The sequence below is a fragment of the Rutidosis leptorrhynchoides genome, chromosome 9 (genome assembly GCF_046630445.1).
Source record: "Rutidosis leptorrhynchoides isolate AG116_Rl617_1_P2 chromosome 9, CSIRO_AGI_Rlap_v1, whole genome shotgun sequence".
NCBI lineage: Eukaryota > Viridiplantae > Streptophyta > Magnoliopsida > Asterales > Asteraceae > Rutidosis > Rutidosis leptorrhynchoides.
Window position 1 is genome coordinate 132204282 of NC_092341.1, and position 18605 is coordinate 132222886.

Below are 18605 nucleotides of genomic sequence, written 5' to 3' on the forward strand. Positions count from 1 at the left end.
GTCAAAGTTTGATCACGTATCCTGACCTTATGGTGTGATATTGAAGTGGAAATATGAATTAGTGAAATATAATGACGCTTGGCTAACGTGATTATATTATGGTAACTCATATAGAAATTCCAATATCATGACATATGGAATAGAAAGTGAATCAAAGAAAAATTCCCAAGTCATTCGTTTGAAAATCTCAATGTTATTACATGAAGAGTAATCATCATCTGATTTATAGATATACGAAGAGATCAACCAAACTATCTACCTCATACCCATGAGTAGATTAACAAATTCTCCTATGCCATAAACGTTGTAAAGCTTTGCATTCTTTCTTTCTTAAACAACCTATCTCTTTATCTTTGACGCTTAATTATCACATCCCCACTGGAAGGAAGGATGCATGTTCTTAAGTGACCTGAAGTGACACCCCTGAAATTTCTTCGAAGCATGCCTCCTGTTATCTGTAATTACGCTCCTAGTGTAGATTTTCATAAACCCATTAGGAAACCCGTCGAAGATAAGTGACAACCACTCGCAAGATTTTCATTTGAATATTCCAACGAAGATATTATAAACACCACATTCACTATCACGTTCTCTGTGCCGGGATGGTCAATATCTCAAGGGCATAATCTCATGAAGGATAGGACCTTCCAACAAGTACCTTTTGAATACCATAACCAAGGAAAACTTTTCGTGCTCATGCATTTATTACTTTGCACCATGCAATAATCGATCACTATCAATTCAAAATCTAGGGTTAGATACACCACCTGAAGTTTTTCCATCTTCTCGCGAGCTGCGGCTTGAGTTAAACCCCCTAATCATATTTGAAAACTACGATAGCAATTAAAAGAACCCCATCATACTCTAGTAGATAGTATCCACATTCCTGGACAGTAAAGGCTGAAGTATACATATATTTCCATTACCATATTGAAAAGCACGTGATTCCTCACACGCTTCATATGATTAAAGGTAGCAATGATGTGTTTATCATGAAGTTACTAATGGTCAAACATCTCGTGATTTGTTGTACCTAAACAATAAGTCGCGACCATTGAATCGTTAACTATTTTTCTGAAAAATCTTACGATTTCGCCTCGGTGTTATAAGCATGTTAGATGTATCATTAAATGATCATATAACAATAGGCAAGTGACACCATGTCCTTACATCGCCCTTACTCATTGGGAAAATTCATACTATCCCGGCAATAATCACAGATTTAGCGAGAACTTGACAAATTGATTTTCAATGATCATCACATAGTAGAAAGCCACTGCATTAGCGTGTCTTCACACTTGCCTATGTGAACATCAGATTATACATGCTCAAGTTATTATGAAATCTTTGTGACCGTCGAAATCAAACAATCCATGCGTAGATATAACAAGGGAGCGTACTTCCAGTCTACCGACTCCAATAATAGTCATGACCAGTTGGCATTTCAAAGTCAACATGGGACTTTACGTTCTCAAACTCTACCATTCATATCTCACTTGAAAGGAATAGCTTCACACATGAACATTTTGAATTCCGAGAACATATGTCCCAATAATAGTCAACAACCGTAATTAAATACAATAGATTTCATTACCTCGCAACATTGTTGCTTAAAAATAACCCAAAATTTTTCAAAATTTCTTCACCCGACCTTCATCGATCTTTTCCCAACTCGTAACCTCCGAAATATGAAAATTTTATTTACCAAATTTTCACACACACTATTTTACTGTGCGATCCTCTCAAAATTTTATAAAATAAATTTATTTACTGCCATTCTTGCAAATTTTATAAATCGTATATATTTACATAATAAAGTATATAAAATTACCTTTACTTATTTTGACTAGTGCATATCAAATTATACCTTCACTTTTACAAATCAATTCTTTTACTTTCAAAAGTTATTTTATTTAAAATAGGACACGTTGCAAATAACTCCAGTTTTACTAAGAACTTCGTTTCAAATCAAAATGTGTTAAACTTTTCCAAAAATTACTTTGACTTATTATATAAAAAATTTCGTATTACCTGACACTATGATTGGATCACATTTCTTCTTATCCTTCGTTGAAGAACAAAGCATACCTCTTGCTCTCATCAACTATTCTTTTAGGGTTGGCAGTGGCATAAAACGGTCAAGGTTTTAAATAAGCTTAGTAATGTTCATGGCACATTTCAGGTATCTGATTTACTGAAATGCTTGTAACATCACAGTCTCTTTTGAGAAAACCTAGTCAGGTCACACTCATATTATTCCTTTGAAATTACATCCGCATTGATGATAAAATGCACTTCATAGAAGAACCTGTAGAAGTTATGGATCGTGAGATCAAACGCTTGAAACAGGACAACAGTTCCTATTGTTAAGATCCGATATAATTCACGTAGACGCCCCGAGTATACCTGGGAACGTGAAGACCAGATAAAGCAGAAATATCCACATCTATTCTCAACTGTTGATGCATTCGAGAAGTCTTCCTGAAACTCCGGGACGAAGTTTAAATTGACGGGGAGGTACTACAACAACCCTCACTTTTCCATTCTGAATTTACCAAATTGCCCTTAGGGTCATTTCCTGATCCTGTTTATTGTCATTAGGGTTGTTATCCAGATATTAAATGCTCAATAATTAATGCACGTACTTAAACTCTAACCCTAATATTAAATTAATAATATAAACGATATGTAATAAATTAAATGTGACATTTATATAAATTAAAAACTAATAAGAACTAAGTAAAAATTTAATAAAAGACTTGGACAAAAATGTAAAAGGTTAAATAAAACTTATTTAAAATAAAAGTAACATTTTAATAAAAAAATAATTTATAAAATATATAAATAATTAATATGCCGAGTAAATAAAAAAAATATATAATACATATATAATTTATAAAAAAATTCGGCTAGGTATTTAAAAAAAAGGGAACTTGATCCCTAAGTCATGACTAATCCTAATCTTAATCAACCACCTTTTTCTTGTATTCTAATCTTGATCCAAGTTCTTGATTACCAAGCAAATGCTAGTAATTGTAATATGTTTAGGACTCTAAACTTCAACTATAAAAAGGCCTCATGAATTCCCATAATAGTCATCACACATTAAACCACTAAATCCCTCCTTGTGCTTGTTTTTTGTCGACAGTTTAAACCTCCCCAAACCCCACCTTTTGTCTACCAAAACAGTTCACCTTAATCGACTAAAATATCCCCTCAACAACCTCACCTGCATCGATTACAACCACCTTCAAAACAGCCACCAAATCGCCACCTTGTTCAGTCCAAAAACAGCCCTCAATCGCCATATTATTGCTCCTGTTTCTGCTGTCTTTTTGAGCCATAAAAGGCTGCTATTTGCAGCTGCAACAAGCCATCTTCTACAGCCTTAAAATTGACCTCCTGCAGCTCTTTTTGCTGTGTTTTTTAACCACCAAACACCACCTAAACCACCCTTGTTTGCTGCTGTAAACCGTCACCCAAACAGCCCTCAAAACCCGCATGTTTTGCACCTTTGCTGCTTCTATTTATCTGTCTGCTATCCGCCACTTAAACGCCACCAAAATCGCTACTTTTCGTGCTATTTTTGCTTCTGTTTTGCTGCTGTCCTTCGCCACTTTCACCACCATAGTTCATTACCTTTGTCTTGCTAAAACACTCCTAAGGTATTAACTAAAACTTAACTCTTTTCATTAATTATTATAGTTTATGTATAATGAATGAGATGTACTAAGAACACATAATTATGAACAAAAGATTTATATGGTAGTAATGAGTCAACAAATTAAACTGTTAGTATTGATCAATGCATATTTGGAGTTCAACAAACTTGTTTTAATTGTTATGTAACAATAATTCAAATTGTGAGAGTTAGACGATCGAAACAAGTTGAATTTGGTTTCTTAGTCATGAAACAATTTTTATAAATTATTACATCCGTAAGTAATCTTCACTATATAATCTTGCAATTTAATTATAAGGATATCAGAATCTTTATGCATGTGACTTGAAGACTCTACTAGTATAAAATTTTAAAATATAATTATTATGAATAAGATGTATGTATAATTTTAAGATATGAACTAGTTAATAAGATCAAGTAAAATTTAGAATATTGTGTATGAAATTGATAATGCTAAAAGAGTATGAATATAAGTTATGATAAAAGATTATGGTAATAAGAACAAGTATTGTGAATGATGTATTATAATTATGATCATGTTATTGAAGCTAGTTATATAAATAATGGTTATGAAAATTATAGGTTATGAGTGAAACTAGATAATAATAATAAGTTAAAAGATTATGATCATGATTATTGTATATAAAGATAATGATGATTAAAAGTAAAGATTATGAATAAGAATAATTATGATTTATGATTGTGATTAAAAAGATTAGGTTGATGAATATTGACTTGTAAATAATAATGATAATGATATACATACATGCATACGTACGTATGTACATGTATACATTGTAGATATATGTGTGTGTGTATATATGAATATATACATATGTGTATATGTATGTGTATATACGTATGTATACGTACGAGTGTATGTATGAATGAGTGCGTATGTATAAGTATAAAAATTTAGTAAACATAAAAAGAAAAGTAATATAAGTGTATATATATGTATCATCTTTTATTTATATATATCTAACACTTACATATAATATACATATATATCATATAGCTATAAACTCATACATGATGATAATAATAAAGAATATATATATAGGTAAGTATCACATAGGTGTATATTTATATATGTAACACATATAATGATGAGATTACATAATGGTTGATTAATTAGATAATAATACTATTATTATAACTTATAAACTTATCTATATGGTAACACTTAAAGTACACTAAGTATATTATCAACTATATATATATAATTAATAAGTACATTAATAATTTCGTTATGTGTATACACCTATAACGTGAAGGTTATAATTAAAGATAGCGTACAAAGACTACAAATATCATACCTATTTGTGGCCTAGGGTGATCCTTTTTGCCTTATGGAAATCACTTGTGGATTTCAAATGCCATGGCTTAGATTCTGGCCAAGAATCCTGGGCACCCGATAACAATAGATCATTCGAGTGACTTGCATGTTAGCAACAAAGTTTTGGCGAAATTGTACAACATCTTTGTTAAGAATTATAACCGAACTTCTTAAACTAGAAACTTACTATAAGTGGAAGCTTTCCATAAATAGTAGGTTTCCAAAAATAGAAACTTTTGAGAAATAGGAACTTTTCTCGAAAACCGTCACTATTAATATAGTTTGCTATATTAATAAACAAACTTTATGTCTATTATACATTAACTAATTAAACGTTATATATCTAGGTTGAGATCTCCGATTACATACTCCGTTAATACTACTTCCATGGAATATCCTACTTGCTACTAAGATGAACTTCATAGCCCCACTTTTTAACTTTTTCTATTTACTTATTTTGAACTTTGGGTGAGACACATGCTTGCTTTTGAAATGATTACAATTTGGACACAAGTGCCTAAACTATTTGATATGCAATTTCGTGAGACTTTTATTAAACATGTATTTATTGTTACATGCAAATTCCCGCCATAATATCGTTAATTCTGGAATTGGAATTTTGCAAGCTTAATTATTGTGAGTAGGCCTATTGGGAGTGACATCTCTACCCATTGACATGATCGTCAAGGGGATACATAATAATGATTGCCGACACCCGTACAGTGACAGGGGTTAATGTTTATTTTGATATTATAACTCATGGCATATTGAATATTTTGATATTTTGAATTAAATCTTGGGGTCTAAAACTTATTATGATTGCTAAACCTATGATGTTCACTCAACGTTTGTGTTGACACTTTAAGCATGTTTGTCTCAGGTGAAGATTAGCTTGTGTGCTGCCCTGTGATGCTTAGTTAGCTGTTGCATTGGAGTCCACATATTAGACTTATCATTTGTTACTTACATATGAAATTCATTATGTAAAACATTATTATGTTTCCGCTGCAAATCAAATTTTGTTAAAATGTCTCATGTAGAGTCGTTCTCGTTTATACATACTTGTGTTGTGATATTGTGAAGTCATATTTCCCCGGCCCTGTTTGAGGGATATGACAATCCGGCCCTTGTCCCTTTTCTTATAAGGTTGGTGTGAATCTATTGCCAATATTGCATTTTCAGCTTCCTGCCTCGTGTCTTCCATTCTCTTCTCTGGTACCCTTTCTTTCTTTGATTCTCTGATCCCTTTTATGAGATGGGACAGTTTTCTCGATTTAACAGCTTCCTCAATGGATGTTTTGAGGTTGAAGCACTCATCTGTTTCGTGACCAAAATCATTATGGTAGTCACAAAACTTGGTCATGTCCCTGTTCCTTCCTCTGTTGGACATCTTCCCTGGGGCTTTGAACTTATTAGCCGCTTTCTCCTTTGCTAGGATTTCGTTGGGGGTTTTTATCAGGGCCCCCAAGATCCCAGCTTCATTTTTCCTTCGGTAAGGGTGGAATCTCCCCTTATCCTCTTTCTTACCATGTTTGTCATCCCTTCTTTCCAACCTTTCTTTTTGTTTATTTATGGGTGCCTCGTCTAGGATGAAGCTACCTGCTGTTTCTTTTGCATCTATCCATATATATGCTTTTTCTAGCAGAGCTTCGTAGGTGTTCGGTAGGTCTCGACTAAGGTGTTCAATGAGAGATCTAACCCTAGATCCATATAGCAGCCCGGATATCCTCTGTGTTTCTGGTAGGTTTGGGATTTGTTGGGTTTCATTGGTATACCTAGTAAGGAAGGCCCTAGTAGCTTCGTTATCCTTCTGCTTTATTCCATGGGCAGCCACATGGTTCTTTTTGTGTCGCTTTTGTTGGGTAAACTTAGACCTAAATTGTCTTTTTAGGTCGTCGAAGCTAGCTACAGAGTCTTTCGATAGGGAGTCAAACCAAACCCTTGCATCTCCCTTTAACATGTAAGAAAATGCATGACATGCTACGGGTATATCCCATTTGGACATTCGTGCTGCACCTTCGAATATATTAAGGAAATCGTCTGGGTCATCTTTTCCTTCGTAATAAATTAGGTGTGCGGGGATTTTCATTCCATCGGGGAATGCACAATGTTGGATGTACGGCACAAACGGAGTTTTTTGGTTAACCCAGGAGTTGTTATTGGTAGCAATTGAGGGTAGAATCTAGTGACCTTGGGTGTAACACATCCCCCCTTGGTTATGAGGATACATCCAGGTGGTTGTCATCTGTTGTGGTGGGTGATTCCAATTTTGGAAATAAGCGTAGCTGGTCATGGGTTGCACGGAGGCATTTAGTAGGTTGCTTAGAGGTGTTGTCTCTTTGCATGGTATGTTGGGAGTGACATGAGTGTTTCCTTAGGGCCATGCATAGTGGTTTGGTTGTCCCACGCTACCCCAGCTTGGGTGTGGCGGGGGTATATATCTGTTGGGTGGTTGAGGTACTAGGGACACGGTTGGAACTGGTACATTTTAGGTATAGAGGGGTGTCGTAGGTATAGTGAGGGTTACCTGAGATATACTTGTGGTTTCCCTTGTCTGAGTGGTAGTGGCTGTAGACGAGCTTACTGGAAAACTTTGGGGCTACGGATTTTGGTTTGGAGGTTCCATTTCCAGCTCCTCGTCATATTCTTCGCTTTCGTACGTTTAAACCCTTCTACTTTGTAAGATTCCCGTGTCCCTTAAACTCCTTATGACCGATATGATATGATCGTAATTATTCAAGACGAAGGTTTTATCTATCAGTGGCGGTGGTTCCGCGGAATGTGAACCTTGATACTTCGTTGAGATAAACGCAGCAGGAGTGGCAGGTGACTTGGTCAAGGTCCCTACAGTTAAGAACTCTAGTTGTGCTAATTCTGTGGTTTGTGGGTTTCTGGGTGATATGAAACCCGGGGGTGTGTGACTGGACTCCGCCATGTCGTCGGTTCTTGCTCAACAAGATGAATAAGATGTGAGTCCCATGGATGGCGCCAATTGTTTGTATAATAACCGGCGATAGTGTTGGAATGGGGACGTACAAGTCACTGGGATTAAAGATTAAGTGGTGATTGTTTAGGTTTATTTCGCTGGCGATTCCCCGAAGGTAACAATCAGATGATTGTTTTACACCACCGAAGCAAATGATATAATAGGTGATTGGTAAACCTGCAGAGAAAAGTGAGCTTGTCCCTTTCCTTTGTTATACAGGCGTGCAGTCGAGCTAAGAATAGTTCCGCTAGCTTGTCTTTGTAATTGACCGAGGTTTTTTGAGCTCCAAGATTACTATTCTTGCTCTGATTTCAGGACCTTGTTCATTGTAGCTGAAAGTTTCCTTCATGCCATATGTTGTAGCCAAATCCTCCGAAGAAAACTGCGAAGCTGGTAATTGTGCCGGAGGTGGGGTACACTATGAATAGGTATCTTAGGTTCAACATCATTGGGAATGATATGGGATGACATTGTGAAGATTGTAATCGACTGGAAAAAAAAAAATTAAGGCTGTTTGTTGTTAATGGTAAACAACGGCAGAAGAAAAAAAAATTGGTTAAGGAGCCATGGCTCTGAATACCATATAGAGAATTGTAATTCACTTGATTTTATTGAAGGGAAAAGAGTACAATATATATACAATGTACAGCTAATAAAATATCATACAAACTAGGACTAGATAGCTACAAATCCTATACAAAAATAACAACTGATGTATATCCTTAACGCTATCGTTTATCCTTAATATATGCGACTAAACTCATTGTGTATACCTATCCCATAGCTAGCAAACCGTTGCATTTACAACAATTTACTGAAAAAGTAAAGAATGTAAATGTGTTGCTATTTTCTTATATAATTATTTATTCTAAGTGACTATTAATTATGCATAATTGAATAGATTTAATGAAATATTATTAAAAAAATTAATTGTTAGAAACCTTTAATTTATAAAGAATCCGTAAATATGTTTATGTATAGCTTAATAGTAAATATAGCATTTAGGGACCAAATTAAAAAAGCCTAGAATAAATAAAAGGATGAGTGATAATTTACAACATTGATTAAATCGTTAGAAAGTTTTTATAAGATATACTCCGTGTATAGAAAAGATATAGATAGAAGTAATGGAACTTTGAAAAGTCCTGATATTGATATATCTAATACACGGAGTGTAACTAATATTAGTTAGAAACTTGCGAGGATCAATATAAAATTACACCAAGAAATACTCTATAATTACTCATAAAATATAAAATATCTAAACCATTGTTCAAATATTTAGGGTGGCCAAGGTCCTCCTTGGTCCCCATTAAGCTCCTCCATTGTTCATATCCATACTCATTTAATTTTTAAATTCCATATCCATATCTATATCTATATTCATATCCATATCTATTTAAATATAATTCATCCATCCATATCCATATCCATATCCGTTGAATTAAGCGGGGAATCGGGTATCCGTTTGATGTTAAGTTTTTCTAAAAATATTAACTTTTTGTGCTGTTGGTCTCTCGATTAAACACAAAAAGCTAACAACGTCCCTTTGGTTTTTTCTGGCTAACATCATCCTTCCATTATACCATTTAAACTCATCGAGTCCCTCTAACACCCAGCCGTTTAAAATGGACATTAAATCTCATCATGTGCCTAAAACATGATGGGTATTTTAGTCATTTTTGTTTATTTTCTGAAACAAGATAGTAAGCGGGTATATATAATCATCTTTCCCTCTCAACTCATCGATGAAAACCCTAGAAATCCAAAAAAAAAACCCAAATCGATTTAACCTCAATTGGAGCCACAACTAGTTTGAAATGGATTGCTGGTGCGGTCGAGCTGCTGTACTTCGTATATCACGTATTGCACCTATATCACAACTAGTTCAAACCCTAGTCTAATGTTTTGCATCACAGTTTAGTGGCAAAAACCATAATTTTTAAAACTTAAAATCGAGTATTTTGTTAAGATTTATTATTAATGTGATGGATTTTATATGGTGCATAGGTCTAGTTGCACCTTCTTTGCTTAGTACGATCCACCAAATCCAGCCATATCTTCAGTTTATGAACGACTTAGAAATCAAGAACAAAGTGCTAGAAATTGGAAATTAATGTACATTATTGTGTTTGTTATATATTACTATGATAATTGAGATTGTGTAATGATATTGGTTCAACAATAGCTGTAGCAACAATGCTTGGAATTGTGTAATGGAATTATGCATTATCTATGTAACACTTTTGTTTGAAATTATGTAATGATATTGGTTCAACGATGGATGTAGAAATGACTATAAAATGGTTTTAAAATGGTTGTAATGATCAACAATGGTTGTTTAGATTGAGTGTAATGATCAACAATTACAAGTGTTAATGTAAATGGCAATTACAAAGTGCAAATGCAAAGTGCAATCACAAAGTGCAAATGCAAAGTGCAATTACAAAGTGCAAAGTGCAAATGCAAAGTGAAATTACATTTGCAAATGCAAAGTGCAATTACAAATGCAAAGTGTAATCAAAATAGCAAATGCAAAATTTCAACAACATTTTCAAAACCTGTAATATCAAACAACAATTTTTTTGGAACTTGTAATGTCAAACAACGATTTAAAAGCAATACAAACTGTACCATTACATAGTCTACCATTATATAGTCAACAAAAGCTAATACATAGAATGCCATTACACAACCTTAATAATAAAAGTACCATTACATAGACTAGCAAAAGATTTCACAAGGTTATACAAAATACATTACAAAAGAAACACAACATCATAACATTCAAGTCTTCTTCTTTGCCTTTCCTACAGCCTTGTCATTCTTCTTTCCACTTCCACCACCACTAGTAGATTCCCCATTTTTATAACCTATCTTGTTATGTCCATATAGTCCACATGATCCACATTTCTTTAACTTGCCTATTAGACGGTTTAACAAATAAAAATTGTAATAAACTTAATATAACTTAATAGTAACAGTAATCATATTACTTAACAATCCAAAGTAAGTAAGCATACCTTGAGTGGACAGTTTACCTCCTGCACCAATCGCATCAACCTCATTTGCAGACTTTCTTCTTTTTTTCTTGGGTTTTCCAAGAGTTGAAACCTTCTTTGATGCTACAAGTGTGCAAAAATCCTCAGCTTTTGGTCATAAATGCCTTCCATTCACATGGTCAATTGTAAACTGGTAGGTATTGTTCCAAGTAGTTATCATATAAACAAAATGAACCCATGATTTTGGGTCACCAGGTTCAAAACCAATTTTTGCCATATTCCAGTTAATTCCAACTGCATGTTTGCAAGGTATGCCAGTTAACTCCCACTTTCTACAAGCACAAGTCTTTGTCTCCATGTCAACTACACATTACTCTTGTTGTTGTCCATTTAGTGCTGGTCCAGTTAATTGGTATTTTTGGTTTCCTCCCTATAAAACATTGCATCTGTTTTCTTCAATTTTTATTTTCTCAAACACTTTGGTAGCTCCGATACTTAAAGGGCCATCACACTTATCTTTCTTCTTAATAACATTCACAATCCTTTGGTAGCTCCATTGATGAGGAGGAGTTAAAGCTAAGTATTAATAAACAGCATTATCAAACTCCTTTAATTCTTGCATCCTTAATTAATCAAAGTTAAAACTACTTAAATACTAATTAAATATAAACTTAATTAAACAAATTAAACATTTACTTAATTAAACTAATTAAATATTAATCAAAGTTAATACCGTTTATTTGTCTGATATGAATGTAAAGTTAGAATTGGTGCCAAATCCAAGATCTTCACCCAACCACTCTAGGAACCATTTCCAAGATGACCCACATTCATTCTCAACAATGGCGTATGCCCCCTTATCTGGACCAGAAGATTTCCCCTTATCACATTTTTTGGATGTACCCTTCACTTGTTTGTCTTTAATCTTACCACTTAAACTGCCTTTTTTGCCACCTCTCTTTACACTACTGGGTCCCACATCACACTTTTGACTACCACTATCAATGTTTAACTTTTGACTTCCACCATCACCAACAAATGGATTAGTAACAAGCCCTTCACATTGAATCTTAATCCTTCTTTTATCATTCTTAACAAACACAAGTTTCCTTCTTGTTTCAATAGAATGTACAATAACTGCATCCTTAACATCGTGTTTTGATTCAAACTTTTGGCTTAGAAAAAAAAGGTCTTTCCAAACTCAACATTTGATTCCTCATGTTATCTTATCCCACAAATTTTCTTTTTCCTTATACGTTCTTCATCACTATAAGAATCATAACTCTCAAACCCATCATCATTCAATTCCTCTGTTGGTCCCTTAGATAACAACAGGAGTATTGTAAATGTGGGGGGGGGGGGTGAATACAATTCTTTTTGCTTAAACAAGTTATATAGCAGTTAAGTGTATTTAAACAGATAATTAAATAAGTCTTGGGTAATTTTCAAGGTTATTATTTTATTGATATAAATCTCAAAGAATCACAACTGTTCAATGGCGGAATAAACAGTTGGTTGATACAGATTACGCCTAGGTTAAGCTAAAGAAGATATCTTAAAGGTATTACAAGTTTGGACTCTATTTAATAAACCCACACCACTCAATATTACAATAGTGGAAAACATCTATTTATAGGACTCCTATTATCCATATAATTAATCTATTGTCCATTGGTACATAGGATGTCTGTAGTTGTGTAGATAACATTAACAGAGAGCGTGATCTCTTTCTTTCCTCTTTGGTAGCTATTTTCAGGAACACCCCAATTCGGTTTGGCATCACTATTTGAATAAACAAATAGAATATTAGGTTCCCTAGGCATTGACAAAGTATTAACACATATCTTCACATGCGTTAAACTTCTGCATTCTCACGTGGTTTTCTAAGGTCACTTGTCAGCCGCCAACACGTGTCCTTTTCTGTTCAACTTTGTCTTCGACTGCTGTTGAATAGTACTACCGAGGTAGACCACACAGAAAACTATTATGCTTGTAATGGAGTATAATTGTCTAAGTGTTGTATGTTGCTACCAGTTATACTGATTCTTCTACTGGTTCACTTGATCTTCATAATTTGCTGGGCACACATCCTGTGCTAGTTGAAGAATACTGTCTTCCTTGTGCTGGTATACCAGGCAGCATACTGGCACACTTGACACAACAACAAATGCTGTCTATAGATGAGTAAACGTATACTGACTGCACATAACATCTTATGTACATAATTGCTGTTTTGTCATAATTAAATCCTTAATCACCTTGGGGACTCAACACTCTTCCCCTATTTGATGATGACAAAACCTATGATTTGTAAAGAAAACACTAAAAGCCAGCACTAAAGGAATTAATGAGAAATAAACAGTGATTTTGTCTGTTTTAGGTTTATTTTGGGATCTTTTGCTGAGTAATCTATATGTTATAAATTGATATGATTGTGAAGATTAACTCATTTCACATTCACCATGAATATATGTTGGTCCCTTGATTAATAACAGGAGTATTGTATGGGGGTAAATACAATTCTTTTGCTTATCTTAACAGGTTAAGCTAATTAGTATTCATGCAAGTAAATTAAATAAGAGTCAAATATAATTTACAACGATTATTCTTTATTGATATAAATCACAAAGAATCACAACTATCCTTGGTGGAATGATAGTTGGTTGATACAGATTCACCTAAGTTATAGCTATTGAGGTTATCTAAAGCTATTACACGTTTGGACTCTTAATAAATAAAACCCACACCACACTAGTTGTTACAATAGTGAATACATCAATTTATAGTAGTCCTATTAGTCGTGTAAATATTCTATTGTCCACTGGTACATAGGATGTCTGTACTTATGGGGACAACTGCATAAGAGAGCGTGCTCTCTTCTTTCCTCTTTGGTAGCTATTTGCAGGAAGACCCCGATTCGGTTTGGTACCACTATTTGATTAAACAAATAGAATGTTGTGTTCCCTAGGCGTTGACAAAGAATAACACATGTCTGCACATGCGTTAAACTTTTGCATTCCCACGTGGTCTTGTAAGGTCACTTGTCAGCCGTCGATGCGTGTCCTTTTTTGTTCAACTTTGTCTTTGACTTCTGTTGAATAGTACAATTGATGTAGACCACTCAGGAAACTACTATGCTTGTAATGGAGCATAGCTGTCTTATGTAGTAAGCTGCTTTCCAGTCATACTAGTTCTTCTATGCTGAGTTATTTGATATTCTTAAATTGTTGGGTACACATCCTGTGCTAGTTGAAGAATACTGTCTACCTTGTGCTGGTAGACTAGGCAGCAAACTAAACACTCAACATAACAATATTTGTTGTGTATACATAAACAAACCTGTGCTGGCTGCATGATATCGCATATTTTATACACATTTTCCTTAGCGATATCGATCACATTTTAGTCCGTTCGGATACGATTTGGCTGTTATTTCTTATAATATTGAGAACGTTCGAGTTTGAAGAGTTAATTGTAGAAGAGTGGCATTTTATGGAGTTTTTGAGGCATTTTGTTAATCGATTATTATTATTATTGGTGCATCGAGGTTGAAAAAGTGAAGTACATTTTGGATATCTTGGTTTTGAATTAGTTTAAGTAAGGAAAAAGTGCAAAAGAAACGTGAGTATCAGGTTTCACAGAAGGCCACGGCGCGTGCCATTTGCCACGGCGTGGGAATCAACAGGATTTGGCATCAGGAAAGGGGTTAAAGAAGGGTTCAGAACCAGTTTGGGCCACGACGCGAGGATCTAAGCCGCGGCGCGGCGTTTGCTGTATTTCAAGATCAGGAGAGCTTTTAGAAGAGTCCCAGTTCACGTGTATTTTCGTGGCGCGACATATAGGGTCTGCGACGCGACCATGGCTCGGCCCAGACGAATTTGTAAGGTATTTAAAGCTCGGAAAAATACCCTAATTTCCATATTGTATTCCCAGATGAATTGCAGCAGCTTTTGGACGAAAAAGGGTGATTTTTGGGGAATCCCAAGATCATTCTAATGCTTCAATCATTACGGGAACGTGCTTCGATTCATCATTCATTCAATATTCATTCATCTATTAGGTTTATCTCTTTGTTTTAAACAATGAATTCATCTATTATTTTGATTGTTATTTTGGTTTTAGCCATGATTGTTGGCTAATTATTTAATGTTTGTCTAGACTAATAACCGAGGTTTTGGATGTCTATTTAAATTATCAAGGATGTTGTGCATGTTAATTTGGTTTTGATTAAAAGATCCATGCTTGTTCATGTTTACATGTTTGCTCTCAATTGATTATTGTGTTTGTTTGATCAAGGGAACCCCGGGTTAATTTAACACTTTAATTTACAACTGTTTTGTCTTAAGTGGTTGTTTGCTAAACCGGACCAAGGGGTAAATTGGGTAAAGACTAGTAAATTGAACAGGAATGAATTATGTAAGCGAACATAAGCACAATTGTTAATCAAATACTAAGTTAGTTAATTAGTTGAACACAAACAATAAGGTCTTAAGTGCAAGGGAACCCTACACTGTGTAATTAGAGTTTGGGTGGTCGTTAAGAGAACTCTTGATGACCCGTTTGATTAAATTGCATGCATAGATGAGATAAACAATCTTAATAACACGAACATCCATTACCGAGGGTAATAGGTCTAGATGAACATTCTTGTTTGAATTGAATACAAATCTATCTTTATTATTTGTTAAGTACTAGCACATAAACTAAAAAGAACAAAAATACTGTTTTTACCTCTATAAACCATTTCTTGATTATGCTAATCATTAAATAGCCAAACTACAAAAACCAGTAATTTCATTAGATTTCTAGATAAAGTAGTTTAATTACTTATAGTTACAACCTTAAGTTGATACAAAAACTTTCCTTGGAACGAACTTTGGACTTTACCAAATCATACTAGTACACGATTGGGTACACTGCCTGTTAGTGTGTTTAATCAATTAAACTGGTGTTTTCCACTGATAAATTATATACGCAATTTGACACATCAAGTTTTTGGCTCTGCTACCGAGGAAAGTTGTGTCAATTTGAGATTGTTATCTATTTACGATTAATTAGGATTTATTTTATTAGATTTTAGATATTTCTTAAGTCGGTGCGTTTTATCGTTTGTGTTTTGCAAGATAGCAGGTAGTGTATGCCACATATGCATTCTTCAAATTCTCTGATTCTTCGACCATTTGACGAACCCGAAAGAGAGTTATTTAGAGTGTTAAGTCAAGAGCAACAGTCTACAGTGGATTTATCAGTTTCTTCGAGTGATAATATAATTCATTTAGGTAGTAATTCTGAGACTGTGGTGCCCGATACACCACCTGAAATCAACGAAGAGGAAGACACTTACATTTCATTAGATATTTTCGAGACTGAAGAGATGGCTGATCAACCACCTCGTCCTCAGACTATGGCAGAAAAGTTGAAGGCCACCCGAGCTGGTCAAGGAAATTTGATTACTCAACCAAACATCACTCAGCCTTTCCAAATCACAGGTCCAATTCTGAGTTTGATTTCTTCTGATATCCAATTTCATGGCAAGGATAGTGAGAATGCTAACGAGCATTTTCGTTTTTCAATGATGTTTGCAACTTATTCAAGCTGAATGAGGTTGCTGATACTTCGATCAAGACAAGGCTTTTTCCCTGGACTCTTAAGGGAGAAGCTAAGAGATGGTTAGATAAGCAACCCGAGGGTACGTTTACCTCTTGGGATGGGTTGGTAGATAAGTTCTTTTCAAAGTTTTTCCCTGCGTCTCGAGCTTCTAGACTTCAAGCAGAAATTTCACAATTCAGACAAAAGAGCAGTGAGACATTATTTGATGCTTGGGACCGATTTTCTAATATATTGCGCTCATTTCCGCAACACGGGTTGAATGATTTACAAAAGGTCCAGATTTTCTACAAAGGTTGTGATATACCAACTCGTCAGAGTATTGATCAATCAGCAGGTGGTACTTTAATGGATAAGACAGAAGAAGAGGCGTTAGATATTATTGAAAAGCAAGCTGCCTACACTCACGAATGGCATCAAGATTATGATTCATCCCGTTTAGCTTCAGTTAAACGTACCTAAACCACTGGTGCTTATAATGATTATGGGTCTATAAATGCTAAGTTAGATAAATTTGGTAGGCATTTAGAGAAGTTGGATAAGGATATTCATGGTATGAAGGTTGGTTGTGAATATTGTGGGGGATTACATTTAGCAAAAGATTGTGATGCGGGTTTGACTATGAATCAGAAAGAAGAGATCGCTTTTATTAGTTAACAGAACAGTAATTAGTTTCAGGGATGTGCTCAGTTTAATATGAATTTCAACAATCCTTATAATCCTCAAGGTAATCAAGGTTTGAGGTTCCAGCCAGGATCTAGTGAAGGTTATCAACAGCAAGCTCCCGGATATTTTCAGAAGCCCCAAGCCGAAGAGAAAAAGTCCAACCTTGAGGCTATGATCGAAAAGCTTGTGATATCTCATACTCAGCTTGTTACTACTGTTACCTGAAACAATGAGAAGAATGATCAAATGTTTCGAAATCAACAAGTAGCTATTCAGAATTTAGAGAAACAAATTGGTCAGCTGGCTAATTAGAGTAATGAGAGGAAATCGGAGGAGTTACCGAGTAAAACAAATACTAACCCAAAGAATGGGCAAGTTAATGCTATCACCACCCGAAGTGGTTTAACATATGATCCACCTAGGAAGCCCGACGAGTACGATTTGAAGGTTCCGTTAGCTAAGAATAGTGAGACAGTTGTGGCTAGTGAACCGGAGGGGGAAAAGGAGCCGGAACAGGTGATTGAGAAAGTTGTAAGGGTACCAGAAACCGTTGCTGCTAAACCGGTAGTTAAAGAGTATCAACCACCGCTCTCATTCCCGAGGAAGCAGAGATTGGAGAAGCTGGAGGCAGAAAATTCCAAGTTCATGGACTTGATTAAAAAAGTTAACATAAATATGCCTTTTATTGATGTGATTGTAGGTATGCCAAAGTATGCAAGGTTTCTTAAGGAATTTCTAACTAATAGGAAGAAGCTGGAGAACATGTCTTCAGTCAGGTTGAATGCCGCATGCTCAGTGGTAGTTGCAAACAAGCTTTCAGAGAAGCTTGAGGATCCTGGTAGTTTCACCATTCCTTGTTTACTTGGTAATTTAGATTGTGTGATGGCATTGGCAGATTTGTTGGCTAGCATAAATTTAATGCCTTATTCTATTTATTTACAGCTAGAGTTAAAACCCAAGTGTACGGCTATTCAGCTAGCTGACCACTTTATTAAACTCCCTGGGGGAATTATAGAGAATATGCTAGTTAAGACCGGGTCGTTGGTTTTCTCAGCCAATTTCGTGGTTTTGGATATGGAGGTGGATGAAAGGATTTCACTTATCTTGGGTCGGCCATTTTTGAATACTTCTAGATGTATCATCGATGTTTATGGCTAAAAGTTGACCCTTAAGATAGATGACTTGAGTGAAACATTCTCAATCGACCATGCTTTAAAATACCCTGCCTACACTGATGATACATGTTATTTTCTTAACACTGTGGATGTCCAGTCTGAGTTTTTGCAGGAATTCCCAGAGTTACAGGGTTCAGGAGAATGCTCA

The 18605-nt window shown here is 35.0% G+C and overlaps 1 protein-coding gene across 1 annotated transcript; it reads right to left on the minus strand.

Moving 5' to 3' along the window:
- Positions 1-3309: 3309 nt before the first annotated feature.
- LOC139868385 (uncharacterized) lies at positions 3310-7026 on the minus strand. The gene is made up of 2 exons (XM_071856719.1): positions 6139-7026; positions 3310-3417 (listed from the first exon to the last, which is right to left on the minus strand). Exons 1-2 carry the CDS (start codon positions 7024-7026, stop codon positions 3310-3312), a joined length of 996 nt encoding a protein of 331 aa, XP_071712820.1.
- Positions 7027-18605: the final 11579 nt, after the last annotated feature.

Coding starts and splice junctions, on each gene's coding strand:
- LOC139868385 (XM_071856719.1), bottom strand. CDS start 7,026: ATGTCCAAATGGGATATACCCGTAGCATGTCATGCATTTTCTTACATG. Junction 3,418..6,138: donor AAAGGGACAAGGGCCGGATT/GTCATATCCCTC, acceptor TAAAAAACACAG/CAAAAAGAGCTGCAGGAGGT.